Consider the following 18,185-nt stretch of genomic DNA (forward strand, 5'->3'; position numbering starts at 1 on the left):
GCCCTCCTTAATAAAGGTTTGGAGATTGGCAGGTTTTTGTTTTAAATGTCTGTTTTTTAACTGGACCTACAGAGTATCCAGAGTATACTAGAAATTATATTTAACACACACACACACACACACACACACACACACACACACACACACACAAATAATCAACAACAACAACAAAGGTAGGAGACCAAATCAATACAAAATACAACATTTTTATTTTCAAGGCCAGAGTGAGGAGAAAAAAATAAGGAACCAAGCTACTTTTTAAATGGACATAAAAATAAATATTCATTTAGTACATTAAAGATGTACATTTTGACATTCATTTTGAGCTGAAAACAACACATATTGGAATCTGCTATTACTTTACATCAGACTTTTAAAACAGATTTGATTTTTTTAATGTTAAAATCTCATTTTTAAGCATTTAAAGCCTTTGCTAGTGGTGTAGTTCTTTATATACATATACATACAGAACTATATGTCTTATTCTTGCTCTTTAAACCACAAAATATTTTCCCATTGCCCCCCCAAAATATGCTAGTAGAAAAAAGTGAATTATTTCTCTTTGGTAATTCAAATTTAACTCAGAGCCCCCCCCCCCCCAATAATTGCTTCAATTTAACTATGATCTGTAAAAATCCTTGTTGATGTGTGTTCTATATCTATTATTTATACACAATGCAAATATACACATATGTATCCCAGGGTTCTGTGCCTATTCTTTGAACCAGACAAAGAAATGAGAATAAAAAAAGGCTAAGGATATCATGGAAAGATAGCCCCTGTACTATCCCTTCACTCAGAACCGAAGGGAAGGTGGAAGAGAAAAAGAGTCAGAATGTATTTCTTCTGTCCCTTGTTTTTAATATAAAGTTAAGGGAAGGGTAGTGCTGAGGATTTCACAACGAGATCAGAAAAGCACCAATATTCCCAGTGCTGAACACCTAGTACATAGTAGGCATTAGAATGGCTTCTTAAATTATAGGAATTAGAATTAAGAAGGACCCTTAGAAATGAAGGAAGAGTGAAGTGATTTGCCTGAAATAACATAATTAAGTAGGGCTTTTAAAAAGAATATCAGAGAAGATATTTTTAGAGAGGAATGGAGTTCTTAGAGCGCAGTTCTTAGAATGGGGGAGTTGAAAGGGTCTTTCAAATATCTAATTCACCAGCATTTCCATTTTAAAAATAAGGAAATACATACAGCTAATGAGGTTATGGTAAAGTCAAGAGCTGACAGTAGAAACCATGTTTTGTGACTCCTGGTTAGACCCACTTTCTACTGTACCCCCAATAATCTTCTGATATGATAGGGTCTGGTGTCTCAAAAATCTACAATCCCTATTAAAATGCTTTAAAAATAAAAAGGCACTTCCATCCAGAAATCAGTATGGGTAGCCACAGGTGTACAGATTTAACTACTGGAAAATGTAAATTCCTTGAAGGCAGACTCATTTTGATTTGTTTATTGGAATATTTCTGGTATTATTTGGGCCTAGCACAGTACCTTACCCAAAAAAAGGCACTTCATGAATGTTTCTTGAATGGCACTGAAATAAAAGAATGAATAAAACAGAAGCTTGGTTACTGGTGACTGACAATCACCAAAATGTCCTACTCAGATGTTCTTTGGTACTATAACTTGGTACTTAAACATTAGAGTTTACATAGCTTGCAAACTGCTTTACATATTATCTCCTGTGAACCTCACAATATTGTGAGATAGGAGTTATACTAGCCCCATTTTAGAGATAAGAAAGCTGAGGCTGAGGGATGTCAATTCTCATTCAGAGCCACATAGGTAGTAAATATCTGAGGCAGGGTTTTGATTCAGGTCTTCCTAAGTGCATTGCTCGACTATTTAGGCTACCAACATTGAATATTTGTACAGCAATTCTTAGACACTGGAAATATTGGTAATCTCAAGATGCGGAAGGAAAAAAATCAGTGCAAATGACAATCAAACCAAATGCAGAAAATAGTAGTTGGTCTTTACAATATCTACAAATCTGGGAAGTTCTGTCCCAGTTACCAAAATACATCAATAAATGGCTAGAGAGATGACTGCATTTTTCTTTCAAACTTCATTTTTTCATCTTGGCTTATAAAGGACTTGACAAAAACATTTCTCCCCAAATGAATTCCTCACAGACTCCTCCTCCCCAAAACCCCTAGAACAATATTACTGCTACTACAATGATGGAAAATGGGATAAGAGGTGGAGGGCCCAGTGGGATGGGGGAGAGACACAAGGGTTCTCTAGACAGTGATCTGCTGATTTTCTCTAAAAAAGGGCCTTTGATGGGGTCCGCAGATATCCTGGAATCTGAAGATTTGCTCAGACTGGGCTATATCCTCTGGAGTCTGGAGCATAAGGCCGTTGCTGCAATTTTTTCCAATGTCATCCCTCAGTTTCTTTACATAAAGCTGCTCCACCTGGAGTTAAGCAAAGAATTGGAGGTTAAATCAAAAATAACAGTGAGAATTTATGTAACACTTTAAAATTTTTACATATTTACATACATTTTACATATGTTAATTCATTTGACCAGAACATATATTCATCATAGAATTCTAAAGCTAAAAAAGCCAAGCAGAATTATGGGAGGAGGATTGGTTTAAATTCTAAGATTAAGATTTGAGAGCCATTTCCAGTGCCTTTAAAGCTTATTACCCAGAACAAATATAACCTCTCTGGGGCTCAGTTTTCTCATCTGTAAAATGGGTCAGTCTAGCAACAAGCCTTTCTTAAGCCCTCACCATGTACCAAATGTTACATTAAGTAAAAAGTTTAAAAGAAAAGCTAAAATATATTCCCTGCCTTCTAATGCCTAATGTCATTAGACTGACACAACATGCAAATAACAAAGCATACTCAAAATATATGCAGTGTAAGTATAAAGCAGCCTCAGAGAGAAGGCATGAGAGAGGGGAGAGGAAGGCCTGGGGGTATCTCCTGAAGAAGATATGATTTTAGCTATCTTAAAGGAATTCACAGAAATAAGGAGATAGCAATGAGAAGGGAGAGCATCCTAATCATGTCGGACAGTCAGTGCAAAGGTATGGATTTTCAAAAAATATATGTATATGTATATATATATATATATAATGCATATATTATTACAGGCAGCTAGGTAGTACAGTGGATAGAGCACCAGCCCTGAAGTCAGGAGGACATGAGTTCAAATCTGGCCTCGGACACTTAATACTTCCTGGCTGTGTGACCCTGGGCAAATCACTTAACCCAATTGCCTCAGCAAAAAAAATATATATACATATATTTTTCCCACTAAATTTTTGTAAATCTTAACATGTTAGAGATGTAGTCTATTACTATTAGAGATCATCCTGCATAACCTTCTTGAGATACATAAAGCCCTGTATAGAATCCCTTAAAAATAGTCATCCACCTTCTCCCTGAATCCTTCAGCAAAAGAGGGCTCAACATCACACAAGGCTTTAAGAAGTTTTTCCCTCCATGAAATTTGAAAATGCATACTGATAATTTCTGCCTGATAAATCTAGTTCTCTCTGGAGTCAAGCAAAACATCACAGGATCTTAGAACACAGAAATGGACAGCAGAGCTTATAGAGACTAACTGTATATTCAAACAGAAAACCCTGGATGACATCCATGGCAAGTGGTCATTTCATTTGAAGACACTGAGTGATAGAGAACCCACTCCTTCCCAAGACAATCCATCCTGCTCTTGGACACCACTAATTGCTAGAAGTTTTTCTCACATCTAGCCAAAAATCTGCCTCTCTAATTTCTTCAAGTATTTGAAGAAAGGGATGTGCTTCCCCTCCAGCTTCTCAGCTCCCCTTCAGACATCTCCAGCATATGACTCATTAATTCACTCCTAACCAAAACAGGTATCTCAAATATTGTTTGTTGCAGTGTCAGCAACTGGTTTTTGATAGAGAAGTGCCAGGCAGCCAGTGAGTGTGATTGCAAGAACTCCAAAGGTGCCCCCCAAATTATCTCCTTCACAAATTCAATCACAGAGATCTGAATTTTCACTATTTGACTTTAATGGAGAATTCTCCATCTGGAGATGTAACCCAAGTGTGTGTGTGTGTATGTGTGTGTGTGTATGTGTGTGTGTGTGTGTGTGTGTGTGTGTGAGAGAGAGAGAGAGAGAGAGAGAGAGAGAGAGAGAGAGAGAGAGACAGAGAGAGAGAGAGACAGAGAGACAGAGAGAGACAGAGACAGAGACAGAGACAGAGACAGAGACAGAGACATACTCTAGATACTGTGTAGGTCCAGTTAAAAAACAAATATTTAAAACAAAAATCTGCCAACCTCCAAACCTTTATTAAGGAGGGTTAAAAAAAAATCCTTCCACCTCTTCATTTACACCTTAATGGCAACAGGCCTTGTGTGAGAAAGATAATATAGGGTAGGACTAGAAATGATTATAGCATAGGGAGACTCTTAAGTGTTGAGTATCAGCTTTGCCAATTCTGCCATGGCCCCCCGGCAGAGCTCGCCAGCTACAGGCTCCCAGATTTGACTCCATCCCATCTGAGAGCTCAGCCTTGACTTAGCACACTTCATATGGGCAAACAGTATGCTTAGGTAAGGATGGACTGTTTCTCACCTGAACAAGGATGAGTTTGGAACGCAATGGAGTCATGTCAGGGAACTCTTCACCAAAGCATAGCATCACTCTGCTGTCAGGAAACTGACTTTGGTTGTTGTAAAACTGCTGCAGTTCTGTCAAGAAGGCAAAAAAGGAAATGTTAAGTCAAAAGCAAAGAGGCCCTTCCCATGCCTTATCCCTACAGCAAATATTACAATTGATCCAAAAACTCATAAAACTGGGATACTTTATAAATTAAGGCCAGAACGTTGTGGCAGAGGATCATGAGGTCACAGAAAGAAGAATGCCCTCACTCTAAATAGCCCCAGTCCATCATTCCCCATGTCTTATTAATGACATCCTCATCACCTAGTCTCCCTCCTCCCACTTCAACTGCCACCCTTGCAGAACTGCATTTATCCAGGGTAGAGTCTCAGCATTTGGTCTATCTTGAGCATCCATGCCATGTAGGGCACCCAGGACCAGCTCTGGGACCACTGATGATAATGACACTAGCTCATCATGTTTCCCTCTTTTCTCCCACAAACTGAATTTGTCCAGGTGTTAGGGTTTCTAGACATGGATCTAATTGGGAGGAATACAACAGGACAATGATATTGATTGTTTCAAATCCTAGGGAAACCTGTGGAAAAACCTGTGGAAACCTTCCAGCCTTATGCCCAACTATTATCCTAAAAAAGATAAAAATAAAATATTTTTGTCTGGCACATAGTAAGCACTTAATAAATGTTTGCAGACTTGATGCAGCCACGCCCCCAAACACTTCTTGTGTTCTCCCACTTGGTGATATTGAGAATTCCCTTCCCTTCCTACTCTATTTCAATCTTATCCATCCTTCAATGCCCAGCTCAAATATCACTTCTTCTATAAAAGCCTTCCTGAATGACCCACTATGCACACTGAATTCCTAATAATAATTTGCATTTCTATGGCCTTTTATGGTTTACCAAGCACCTTCCCCTTAAACCACCCTGTAAGATAAGCAATGGAAGGTTCATTAGTGCCATAATACGGATGGAGAGGCAGAACAGCTAAAGACACAGTCATGGAGTCAGAACAAAATGGATTCAAGTCCACCTGTAATCCATGGCCTCACATCCATGGCCTCTTGGTGTATCAAACAGCTCTTTAGTACTATGAATCACAAAACAGTCATAAATTCGCACTGATAGAGAAAAACACTCTCAAAAAGATCACCACATTGAAGACATCACAGATCTGGTGCAAAAAATATTATAGATGAAGAAACTGAGTCTTAGAGAAATGGCTTACTTATGGCTTTACTCAAAGTCACAGAGCTAGTAAGAATTGGAATCAGGAGATGAACCTAATTCCAGGTCCAATAATCTTTCCATTCCCCCATGTCTCCCCTGATCTATACATATTTGTAATCTTCTGTCATCTGGTACTTAGCAGGTACTATCTTGTAGTGTAGAGATTTTTTTTTTCAAATGTATACATATGGTCTAATCTCCCCAAAGACTGCAAACTCCATGAACCCTTAGTCTAGTCATTTCTTACTTTTCTAAACCTTCAAAAAAAATTGCCTATCTCACAGGATTCTTGAAAAAAAAATTCAACAGGGTAACTAACATGTGTGGACCCACGAGTGGTCAGAGAAAAAGAGAATGTAGTACAATAGAAAGAACACTACATGGGGAACTGGGAAATCTCTGCTCTTCAACTTACTGGTTATGGGACCCCAGATTGACCAAAACCTCCTTCTTTGAAATCCAAGGCACTTAGCACAACAGTAGGTGCTTAATAAATGCTGGTTGACTTGCTAAATGATACTCATGTGGGAACTGTGAGCAAAGTGCTTTGTAAGCCCTGTGGCACCAGGAGTTCCATTTTTCTGTATCTCTTATATGCCTCTGAGCCCTTAAAATGTAAATGGTACAAGATGGTGACACTATTTCAAGTTTGAGAAACCTCATACACACCCCTGAAAAACTGGTTTGTGTCAAAAATTTTGACCACTTCATCCCGTTCCAATTTGTTGGGCCTGTCCTTAAACATCATGGAGTTCCCGCTGCAGAAGACTCTCCCTTGGCACAATCTCTTAATGAAGACACCGTTTTTGTTGCTGTGTAACAGGACTCCACGCTCCAGGTGACCAAAGAGTTTCTTGGTGACCTGCTTCTGACGGTCATTCTGGATGAAGTCTGCCGGTGGGAAGCAAATGAGCTCCAAGCTTTCGGAACCATACATCTTCTCCACGTGCTGAGGAGGGAGGCTCAGGGAGATCCGGCAGCCCTCAGGGTAAGAAGTGGTAGTGTGACCCATTAATTTTCCTCCATAATAAAAAGAGATCACCATCAGGGAGTAAGCTGTAGAAAAAGGAAGAAACAAGACCATAAGCCTGTAGATGGCCTCACAAGACAGAATTAGAAAGGACCATAGAGAGCAGAAGCATTCGGGTAGAGGGACTGTAGCGGCTATTGAATCTGATCCATTCCTGAGCTGGACAAACCACAAATTTGTCAAATGAGAGAAATGAGGGACAAAAAGATTAAGGCATTCGGCTCAGATCACAGGGACAAAAAGTATTTCAATTAAATTCCAAAGCTCTCTAATTTGAAATCCAATTTAGGGAGCTGGATTGGGGAAGGAAGTTGACTTTTCCCCATATCATGCATCTCTTGAGTCCTGAACAAAATTGGTAAATGGTTAAAATTTGCATATTGTTTCCTCCATTAGGTTGTTAGCTCCTTGAGGGCCAGGACTTTGTTTTGCTTTTCTTTGTATGTCCATAGTTTGCACAATTGGTACTAAATCAATGTTTATTGATTGACTAACTTCATGAGTGGAAGAGACACAATAGAAATCAGATTGAGCTCCAGGAATGAGAAAAATAAGTGTAATTTTAAAAATTCAAGAGAGAATTTCTGGGTAATTTAATCATTGTATTAATAAATCTAGAAAATTATTAATAAAGGGTTAATTATTTGACCTTCTCTCTTAAACCAAAAACAAACATGGCAGAAATTCCGATGGTGATTTGAGTGAGATTCAGATTTGGTGATGTTGAGAATTCCCTTCCCTTTTTACTCCATTTCAATCTTATTCATCCTTCAATAAATACCCAGCTCAAATATCACTTCTATAAAAGCCTTCCTGAATGACCCTCTGTGCACACTGATTTTATACACTCTTCAAAACAGAAAGTGATCTATCAAACAGAAAGCAAATCTCATTGGTTAATGTGATTAAAGGTGACCATATCAACACTATTACTGGTCAGTTGTTTTCAGTTACATCTGATTTTTTGTGACCCTATTTGGGTCACATTTTCTTGACAAAGATACTGGAGGGTTTTGTCATTTCCTTCTCCAACTCATTTTACAAATGAGAAACTGAGGCAAACAGGATTAAGTGACTTGCCGAAGGTCACACAACTAGTGTCTGAGACCACATTTGAACTCATGGAGATGAATATTCCTGACTCCAAGCCCAGTACTCTGTCCACTGACCGTCTATCTGACCGAGTTTGTCCATATCCTTCCTAAAATAGGGAATCCATAACTGAAAACAATATTCTGGAGTTGTCTAAGGAGATTATAATTCTATATTATAGGGTCCTTTTCATGAATGACCTTAGCTCTTTTCATTGCCATATCAATATTATTAATATTGACATTAGTTTTATATTATGACTACGGATATGATTTACATTATTAATATTATTAAGATTCCACTCAAACCTCCAGATCTTTTTCCACACAAATTATTGTCTAGCCGTATCTCCCTCTCCTCTCCATTTGCAACTAATTTTTTTGAGTTCCTTTCTAGGACTGTACACTACAACATTTGATCCATTCCTTGAGGATATGGACAGTTTCTTAAATCACTCTTCAAAAGCCCATATTATACAAAGCAATTTTTCATCCCTGGAGAAGGTAATGTCAGCTGACTACAGGAAGGTAAGTTGGTGTTCTTTCGCTTAGCTGGTTTGAATACAACATTATTGACATTGGACCTAATGGCAGATAAATTACCTAATAAAATGCTTGTTGACTTATTAACCATGTAAATCAAATAGCTCTGCATAAAGAAAGGGGTCTCCAGACTTGATCCAACTCACAGACATTCAGCAATGATTACTCAGAGGACTTGATAACAATTTGTATGTAATTCAATGTGAAATTATAGGAGGGAGGAGAAAGGGAGAATTCTCTGTCTCCTCCTTTATCAAAGGAGGGATGTGAACAAGATTGTCTTAGAAGGATGGAGCCGTGAACTCTAAACTGGACAAATCATTTAACTTCATTTGCTTCAGTTTCCTCATCTGTAAAATGAGCTGGAGAAGGAACTCGAAAACCACACCAGTATCTTCACCAAGAAAAACCCATATGGGGGTCTCAAAGAGTCACACTCAACTGAAAAGACTGAAGAATTACTCATAGGTTCACCCTATGACCTTCTTTCTTTGATCATGATCAAAGAAAACTAATTGTGGAGAAATCAATATTAACTAGCCTTTATTGCAGGAGTTCTGAACTTTTTGGGTATCATGGACCATTTCTTTAAAAAAAATAAGTAAAATAAGTTTTTTAAAAAAAAAATCATAATTGAAGGAAATGCTAAATTTCAATTAGAGGTTTTTAAATAAAAATGTATTTTTTCTAAGTTCACAGACCCTCTTGTTCTAAATCATTTTTCTCTAAGGAATTTAATTTTATTTCCAGGCTTTTTTTGAACATAATGTTTTGTTAATTCATAGAGAATTAGTGATTAAGAGGTTTCCATACAACCATATAAGAGGAAAAGGAGGCAAGACTAGACTTTCAACAGATAGTTGGGCATGGTCTAGTTTAGCTAACCATAGGCTTGTACTGAAAGTTTTTTCCAGATCAAAAGGTTAAAAAACCACATATTCCCTGGGAACAGCCTTGGAGAATTTCCAGTCAACACTGGGCCAAGGAGAAGTGAGAGAGAAGAGTTTTCATAGATGACTCTGTGACGTGTCAGCTAATACAGTCAACCCATCGCTACTTTACCTGGATGGTGAGATTCATAAGCAGGGTACCCAGTCATCAAAGGCATGGCTATTAGAAGGAAAAAAATAAATAAATTTGAAGACATAAAAGACATGTTCAAACAACACATCCTTCTCTATCCTCCCTCAAAAAAAAAAAGATTTTCTTTAAAAGATTTTAGGCCACAGTATAAACTTCCACTGAATTCTGAGTGTTCTTCCCAACCATAACATAGACTCATGGTTTCATAAGAGCAGAAAACCAAAGTCTCACCCAGACCCAGAATAGAGATTTGTACTCCCTCTGTCCAGTGGGGATGAATTGTTTAGATGTGCTCAAGTAGCTTAGCAAGCCTTGAAGAATATGAATGTTCAGCTGTTCTTAAACTCATCACCATTTGATCCCCATGACCTCATTCTCTGCATTTTAGAATTCATAAACTACCTACCCATGTCCATTGTCCATATAATTGATATAATTATGATTACATATAATAAAGATAATTTTCTAAGACTCATATAAAGATTTTCTTTCTATGCATAATGTATTATATAATTAATATATTATTATATTATATATAATTAATTATATAATATACACATTATCTTTAGTGAAGAGTCAGAATGGTTCTCTAACTCCTTTGTCCCCACAATCTGTCCCCCTCTGCCCACTGCAGACACATGTCCACTTGACACTACACAATGCCATTACAAGTGGTAACAATATCCTTTTGGGAACTGCAAATCAAGCTTTCAAACCTGGTTCCTGCCTTAAAAATAGGGAAAGGAGAAGCTGAATATCCATTCTCACATTCAGCGGGGAAAGGCCAAACAGGGGTGTGATCAGAGTTTCCTTAAATGTTTTCTCCTAATATACTAGCAAAATAAGGTAGGAATTGACAAGCAGCATGTTCTCCAGACTGCTGTGGAGAGTAAAAGACCCAATCTCTTATAGCAATAGTTCCCATCTAGTGATTTATTCTGATGGTCTAAGGTATTTGCACTAAAAATTCTTCAATGGCCCCTTAAGCAGAAATTGGAAAGAATATTACAAGTATATAGTAAATTATCCTCGGAGTTCACCAAATTTTTTGGTGGTGATTGTTAAACCGTTTTATAAAGCAAAACATGTTGAGATCCACTATCTTGTAGCAAATACAATAAATATTCTTTCTCACCTGTGCTGGATTGCTGGATCCACCAGTCTGGAACTGGCTGGCTCCTACAGGCCTCCTGGGGTGAAGGGCTCCTTTTAATTATACCGAGGTATTCATCTACCAAGGGCTATACAATATGGCGGAGTAGAAGTGGAGGAGGAATCAAGAGAAGTACCATTATTTAGCTTTCAGTTTGTAGCTCAGTGAAGACTTTATAATTAATGTCTTTATGCCATGTTTAGCAGTTAATTTTTGAGAACTTTTTTCTCCATTTCTGAGATATCAATCAACAAATATTTATTAAGCACTATACTCAATGCAATAGATACAAAGAATGAAACAATTCTTACTCACAAAGTGCTTCCATTCTAATAGGGAAGACAATATATATATATGTGTGTGTGTGTGTGTGTGTGTGTGTGTGTGTGTGTGTGTATTTACTCATTTTATTTTATTCTGTGTGTATATGTACATATACAAACATATACAAAATAATTAAAGGATAAGAGATAACTAGGTGGCACATAGATAGAGTACTAGACTTGGAATGAAGAAGACCCAAGATCAATCTAACTTCATATACTTGCTAGCTCTGTGACTGGGACAAATCACTTCACACTGTTTGCCTCAGTTTCCTTATCTATAAAATGAGCTAGAGAAAGAAATGGGAAATCATTCTAGTGTCTTTGCCCAAGAAAACCCCAAAGAATTGGACACAAATGAAAACGACTAAACAACAACAACAAAAAAAAAAAAAAGCTAGAGTAAACAATTGAGGGAATTATGAAAGGTTTCATAAAAATGGTGACTGAACTGAAACTTAAAGGAAGAGAGGGGATTTATGAATTACAGATAAGGAGGAAGTGTATTCAGGCATATGGAATGGCTAATGCAAAGTAATAATGATGAGGAATAGAATATTGTATGTGAAGAACAGGAAAAAAGTCAGTTTGGTTGGATCTCAAAGGGCAAGAGGGAAAGTAAGGTTTAATGAGAAGGTAAGTTGGAGACAGATGACAGAGGGCTTTTACAGCTCAACTAAGTTTATATTATTTTCCTACAGGCAAGAGGAAGCCACTGGAGTTTTTAGAGTGGGTAGGTCATGTAGTCAGATCTGTGTTTACTTGCAGCAATGTGGAGGATGGACTAGAGTGGAAAGACTCTTGAGGCAAAAAGACCAATTAATAGGTTGTTGCAAAAATCTAAGAGGTAATGAAGTCTGAAATAGGGTAGTTTCTGTGTGACTGATATGAAAGCTAATGTGAAGATAGAAATGACAAGAACTGGCCACTGATTGCATGTGTGGTTGGAAGTCAAGGGCAATGATGAAACTACAAACCTGAGAGCCTAGATGAAGAGGGTACCTTTGACAAAAGTTAGTTTAGAAAAGGGCAGGGTTTGGGGGGAAAGATGAGGTCAGTTTTCAGTATGTTGAGTTTAAAATATCTCTAAGTGGTTCTCTACACTGACGTAACAGATGACCCATTTTAAAATAATTCATTAGTGAATTCCATGAAACAACACTAACAGATTTCCCCCACAGAAATCGATTTAATTCCACATTTATTTTAAGTAACTACTGAACTCAAGGTAACTCAATGGATAGAGAACTGGGGCTGGAGTCAGGAAGAACTGAGTTCAAATCCAATCTAAAACACTTCCTAGCTGTGTCTCTCTGGGCAGGTCAGTTAATCTTTTATTACTTGAAGAAATGCATCCACTGGGGGAAAAAAAAAAACCACAAACCTCTCCAGTATCTTTGCCAAGAAAACCTCACTTATGGAGTCAAGACTGACCAACAATACTCAAAGTGTTGAGCCAAGCAATAGAGAAACAAGAACCAAAAAAAAAAAAAAGTTTTTTGGGGAATCCTTGTCCTGCTGGCAGATACAACATATAAAAAGATGGTCGAAAACAAGGTATCTTGAGGTTAGAGAGAAAGCCAAAGGGCATTAGGAGAAGTTCCATATAACATATGGCACTTGAGTGGAGGAAGATAAAGATTCCAAGGAGGCTCAGTAAGAAGTGAGAAGAGAGTTCATTCTGCACATGCTGGGAAGCTAACAAAAAGGCATGGCAATGGATAGAAAATCAAATTAGTTGGAAAGTAGAATAAATGAAAGGGAGCTACCTTTCCTAACCCTTGCTCTCAACTGTTAATGCCAAACTATCTCATGTTTAGCTATTTTGTGTATGTTGTATACATATGCATTTTACTTAGAAACATTTAACTTTTTTTTTATAACTGAAGCAATTGGGGTTAAGTGACTTGCCCAGGATCACACAGTTAGGAAGTGTTAAGTGTCTGAGCCCACATTTGAACTCAGGTCCTCCTGACTTCAGGGCTGGTGCTCTATCCACTGCATCACTTAGCTGCTCCCATATTTATTACCTTTATGCTATACATATTTTTATGAGTACTTGTTATTTTCCCCATTCCATTGGAAGTTCATTTCAAACAAGGAATATTTCATTCTTTGTATTTGAATCCCCAGCATGGTAAACAGAACATAGTAGGCACTTGGTTGATTAAAATTAATGAGTTACTTCGGTATGTGTCCTATGGACATAGCCCAGGTTCCCATAACCACCAGGCTGGGAGATCATCCAGTCCACACGCACCTCAGCAGGTCCCCAACCACACAGCTTCTAACTGAAGATGCTGAATAATGAGGACCTCATCACTCTGGAGACAACACAATCTGCTTTGGGACAATTCTAATTGTCGGGGTTTTTGTATATTGAAAGCTGTCCCTCTGTCACTTACAATTATTGATCCTAGTTCTTTTATCTGGAGCTAAAGAATACCAATTTAATTAATCCCTCTTCTACATAACAAGCTTTCAAATACTATTTGGCACACAGTAAGTACTTAATAAATACCACTGAGAGTATCTCCAATTTATCCTGTATGAACCTATTTGCATATTGTTGTTTGTATGTTGTCTCCCCATTAGACTAAGTTCCTTGGGAGTGGGGCTATTTTGTGTCTTTGTGTGTCCCCCATAATTTGCACAGTTCCTGGCACATAGTAGGTGTTTAGCAACTGTTGACTGATTGATTTGAAGAAAAATATTATGTCATCCTTGTCTTTTTCAGCCAAAGTAACCATGGTTTTGTTTTGTTTTGTTTTGTTTTCTAACCACCCTTCATATGACATGGTCCTCAATCAAGAGTAAATTAAAAGCAAAGTCCTCCAAAACTTGCAAAAAAAAAAAAAAAAAAAAAACCAACCTTTATTGCGTCATATTTCTATACCTGCTCTAGATTTTTGCCCTGCTTCTGAAATTTAAGTCACAAATCTGATTATGAAACATTTAGTAATTTGATTTTCTTGTGACCTTAATTTGGCAATCAACATGTCTTCCTCTTTAAGATGATTCAGTGGGAAAGTAACACACAAAAAACAGGAAACTTATGGATAACCCTTCCACCTACATGATATAAGGAGTTAGGAATTAATACAAAGGCCCTTCAAGAACTCTCGATAGTCCTTGTCTACCAAAGGCTATACTAAAGACTAGGGACTATGTTAAGATTAGTATCATCCTGACATGCACTTATATCAGATTGTTTGTGTGTGATATTATTTATATATATGTATATATATAAATATATATATATATAAACAGTATCAGAAACAAAATAATTTTTGGCATAAAATTATTTTATTATTTAAATTTCATTTACAAAATGATTTTTATTACTTGTGAATGAAATTTAAATAATAAAATAATTTATGCCAAAATTATTTTTGTTCATAATTGGCAATTTTATTGACATTGACACCTCATTTGTTATGGCACTTGGTGCATTATCTTCAACATATTAATCTGAAAGAATGTTCCAATATCTTCTATCATCCAAAACACTGTCAAGAAAGTAGAAATCAATGAAAAGGAGCTCCAAGTAGTGAAAAAAATTCAGGTATTAAAGACTGCACTTCACATGTAAGAGAAGGCTACAATGGCTCTAAATTATAATTTATTTATCTTCATTTATACATAATTTTAATAAACTTGGCCATCTGGCTTCTAGGCCACAGAGGATTAAATTCAATAGATTATAAGAGAGCAGCAAGGTTGTTGCCAGAGGCAAGCACATAGGCTGCCAGCTGTTATTTTTTATTATCTAACAGCAATATAGGAAAGCAGACAACTATAAAAAGCAGACATGAGACTTCAGAAAGAGAAGCTGTTTAGAGGCATTCAATGTAAAGGCAACTAATCTCATAATCTTCAATTGCCATTGAGGTCACAATAAGTGATACCCACAATAATAACCTTTTCAATAAATAACCTGTTCAGTTGGGCTCAATGTTACTGGTTCAAAAAGTTAAGGAAAGATATACTTCATTTTAGAGAGAAGTCATGGGGTGGTGAGGGAAAGCACCCTTGTTTTGGGTCAGAGAATTTAGATTTGAGTCCCAGCTCTGCTTGTTATAATCTGTACAACCTCAAGAAAAGCTATTTTTACCTCTTAAGATAAAATCTAATAAAAATAAGATGATTTCATTGGATTGGATGATGGACTGAATGACCCCCTAGTTCCTTTCACTTCAAAAATTCCATAAGTATCTTTATAATTTCTAAAGTTTCATCACTTGAAAATTTATTTGTGTAACAGTTCCTTCTTAATATCTGTCAAATGAAAGAGGTATTATTATAGCCTTAATGAGAAAGCCAGAGGACTACAGGACCAGAGTATCCTAGGATTTAAAGATAAATGATTTCCTAATAATCATCTCATTGAGACTCTTGTTTTATAGATTTAGAACAACTCTTTTCTCATCTCTGCCAAACAAAAGAGGTGGGATAACCTTTTCACAGCTCAGAGCTCCTCTTCATTGATGTCTAGCTTCTTGATTGTATTTTGGATGGTTGAGAATATTAGAAATCTGTCCTTCAGATAAACATTCTATTAGTACATTGAAATAATGCACCAAATGAGGTGCCAATGCCAATATAAATGCCAATTACCAATGAAATTAATTTTAGTCATAAAATCATTACTCATAAAATGAATTTTATGGGTGATATATATTAACAATATCACATAAGAACGATCTGAACTGCAAGCATGTTAGGATGGCACTAAGCCATAGGATTATGGGACTACAAAAATCCTAGGATTTGGAACTGAAAGCAACCAATTTATGTCATTTCACCCAGACCCCTAATTTTAGAGATAAAGAACTGGTATATGGCAAATTGTGTATGAAGTGCTTTCTAAAACTCAAAGCAATCCATAAATGTCATCAAGTTTTATTGCCTGACCCAGTATGATCAACCATCCAATAACCTGAAATTAATAGAGTTCAGGGCATCATTTTTGCAGAGGCACTAGTTATCCCTTGCACATCTGGGGGGCAGGGGAGGAAGGGGAGACAATACTCCATCCTCCAATTCTACCTACCCCATGTAAAATTTTTTGGCCTTCTCTTCCTATCATTGAAGTCTGAATTATTATATTAAAAGATAAAATATATTAATGTTACACAATATTTTGTGCATTTCTGAATTTCTAAACTTTTTTTCTTTTGTCTGCTTGCCTTCAATTGCTGTCTATGAATATGGCAAAATTCCCAAAATTTTCCATTTAATTTCTTATACCGAACTGCGATACAGGGAAACCAAGATGGGGAAAGTTATAGGGTGGAAGGGATATCTGTAAAAGTCAGACTCCAGGGAGGTCCAAAAGAAAAGGGACTTTTCAGAGAATAAGAGCTTAGAAGGCAGTGGTTACTTACCTCTTTCATCAGATCCTCTAATTCAGATCGACTGCAATTCATGTCAGCAACTTCACTAGAAGAGCTGCTGTTTGGCATCCCTATTTTGCCTAAAGAAAATCAAAAAACATCATGAGAAAGAGAATCCAGTCCCCATAAACTGTTTCAATGGCCAGTGGGAAGATTTAAAAGAAGTTATGCAGAGTGAAGGAAGAAAAGCCAAAAGGACAAATTTTCAATGACTAACTGTAGTGTAAATAAAGGCAGCATTTAGAGACCAGACAATTGATAATAGTCAATGTTAGTGCCTTGATAAAATTAAAGGACACTCATAGCCCTTCTTCCTCTGAACAACCCATAAATGATTTGTTTCCTACCAAATTTGTTTTAAAATTTTATTTATTGAATTACATACAAAAGAAAAAAGACAGAAAAAGAAAATAAATAAATATATGGATGCATGAATGAATGGATGAATAAAAACATTGTCATGTGCCCAGCAGAATATCAGAGAAAATTCAAAATAAATAACAATAGCCATTGCAACCAGAAAAAGAACTGAGCACGTTGAATGTAAATCAACACATGCTATGTTCACTTCTTTTTTCTGTTTTTTTCTCTCTCATGGTTTTTCCCTTTTGTTCTGATTTTTCTCTCCCAGCATGATTCATAAAGCAATGTAAACTAAAACAAATAAATAACAATAAATTTCCATTTCAAGAAATCATATATAATAAAAGAAGAAATTATATTCATGAATGTCCAGCTTTTCTTTGCTTCTTTGCAGATGATTCTTTTGTTCTCTGCTTCATATTTTTTGCTTTATTCTTTTTTCCTTTTCATCCTCCCCACACCTCCCACAAGCAGGCTACATACAGTTAAGTACACACCCACTCACAGATCTATATACATATATCTATATACACATATCTAGACCTACATGCATACACAATCACATATACTTAAACACATATGCATTTACTCATATGTAAATATGCATCAAAAGCAATATTAATATGGTTGATATACACTGTAGATTTCTCTTTTGATTGAATCTTTGTTTGACTTTGTCTAGGATCAGTGATTACTAGCCCTACTTTTTTTCTAATAAATTCTACGCCTGATCCTTGTTGTATTATTTCTATATATCTTTTACTTTCTATCCCTGCTAACTCTTCCTTAATTCTGCTCCTTAACTTGCCTTATTACTTAATCTCCTCCCATCTATGGATCCTTCCCTCATCTTCTCCCCCCACCTTTTCCTCTCCTCTTTATCCCATTTCCATTAACCTACACATTTTATCCTTCTGCAATTAATCTAAATACCCTTCTGTACCCCCACTTTATCCTATGCAACCCTTTCTCACCCTCTTTATTCCTTTTCCATATATACCTTTTTCCACTACCATTATTCTACACACTTTTCTCTACCTCACCAGATCCTTTAACCCCCATCCCTTAATCTACACACTTAAACAAACTGACACAAATCTAAACCCTTATTTTATCCCTTCTCCCCCTAATTTCCTTATATTTTTCAGGATGCCAATATTCTTTATAAGGGAATTTGTTTGGGCATTCATTAGACAGTGTCTGTTGTGGTGAGACAAGTTGCATTGATAATTTTTTTTCAAAATGAACAAATGCATTTTAAGACCTTTGATCATTAAAACTGAATTTTAAGAAGATAAAATCTTAAATAAATTAATTAACTCATC

At 36.5% G+C, this 18,185-nt stretch overlaps 1 protein-coding gene across 3 annotated transcripts in view; it reads right to left on the bottom strand.

The window, feature by feature from the left end:
* Positions 1–192: 192 nt before the first annotated feature.
* The window catches only part of IRF8 (interferon regulatory factor 8), a 37,861-nt gene continuing 19,868 nt past the window's right edge, over positions 193–18,185 (bottom strand). For all 3 annotated transcript variants that reach the window (XM_074286290.1, XM_074286291.1, XM_074286289.1), the window contains 6 exons: positions 16,489–16,577; positions 10,761–10,866; positions 9,605–9,652; positions 6,548–6,934; positions 4,602–4,717; positions 193–2,433 (listed from right to left, as the gene is read on the bottom strand). In XM_074286290.1, the coding sequence (XP_074142391.1) occupies positions 2,257–2,433; positions 4,602–4,717; positions 6,548–6,934; positions 9,605–9,652; positions 10,761–10,866; positions 16,489–16,566 (912 nt within the window). In that variant the 5' untranslated portion in view covers positions 16,567–16,577 and the 3' untranslated portion in view covers positions 193–2,256. The remainder of the gene's footprint in view (positions 2,434–4,601; positions 4,718–6,547; positions 6,935–9,604; positions 9,653–10,760; positions 10,867–16,488; positions 16,578–18,185) is intronic.

The sequence above is a fragment of the Sminthopsis crassicaudata genome, chromosome 2 (genome assembly GCF_048593235.1).
Source record: "Sminthopsis crassicaudata isolate SCR6 chromosome 2, ASM4859323v1, whole genome shotgun sequence".
Lineage (NCBI taxonomy): Eukaryota > Metazoa > Chordata > Mammalia > Dasyuromorphia > Dasyuridae > Sminthopsis > Sminthopsis crassicaudata.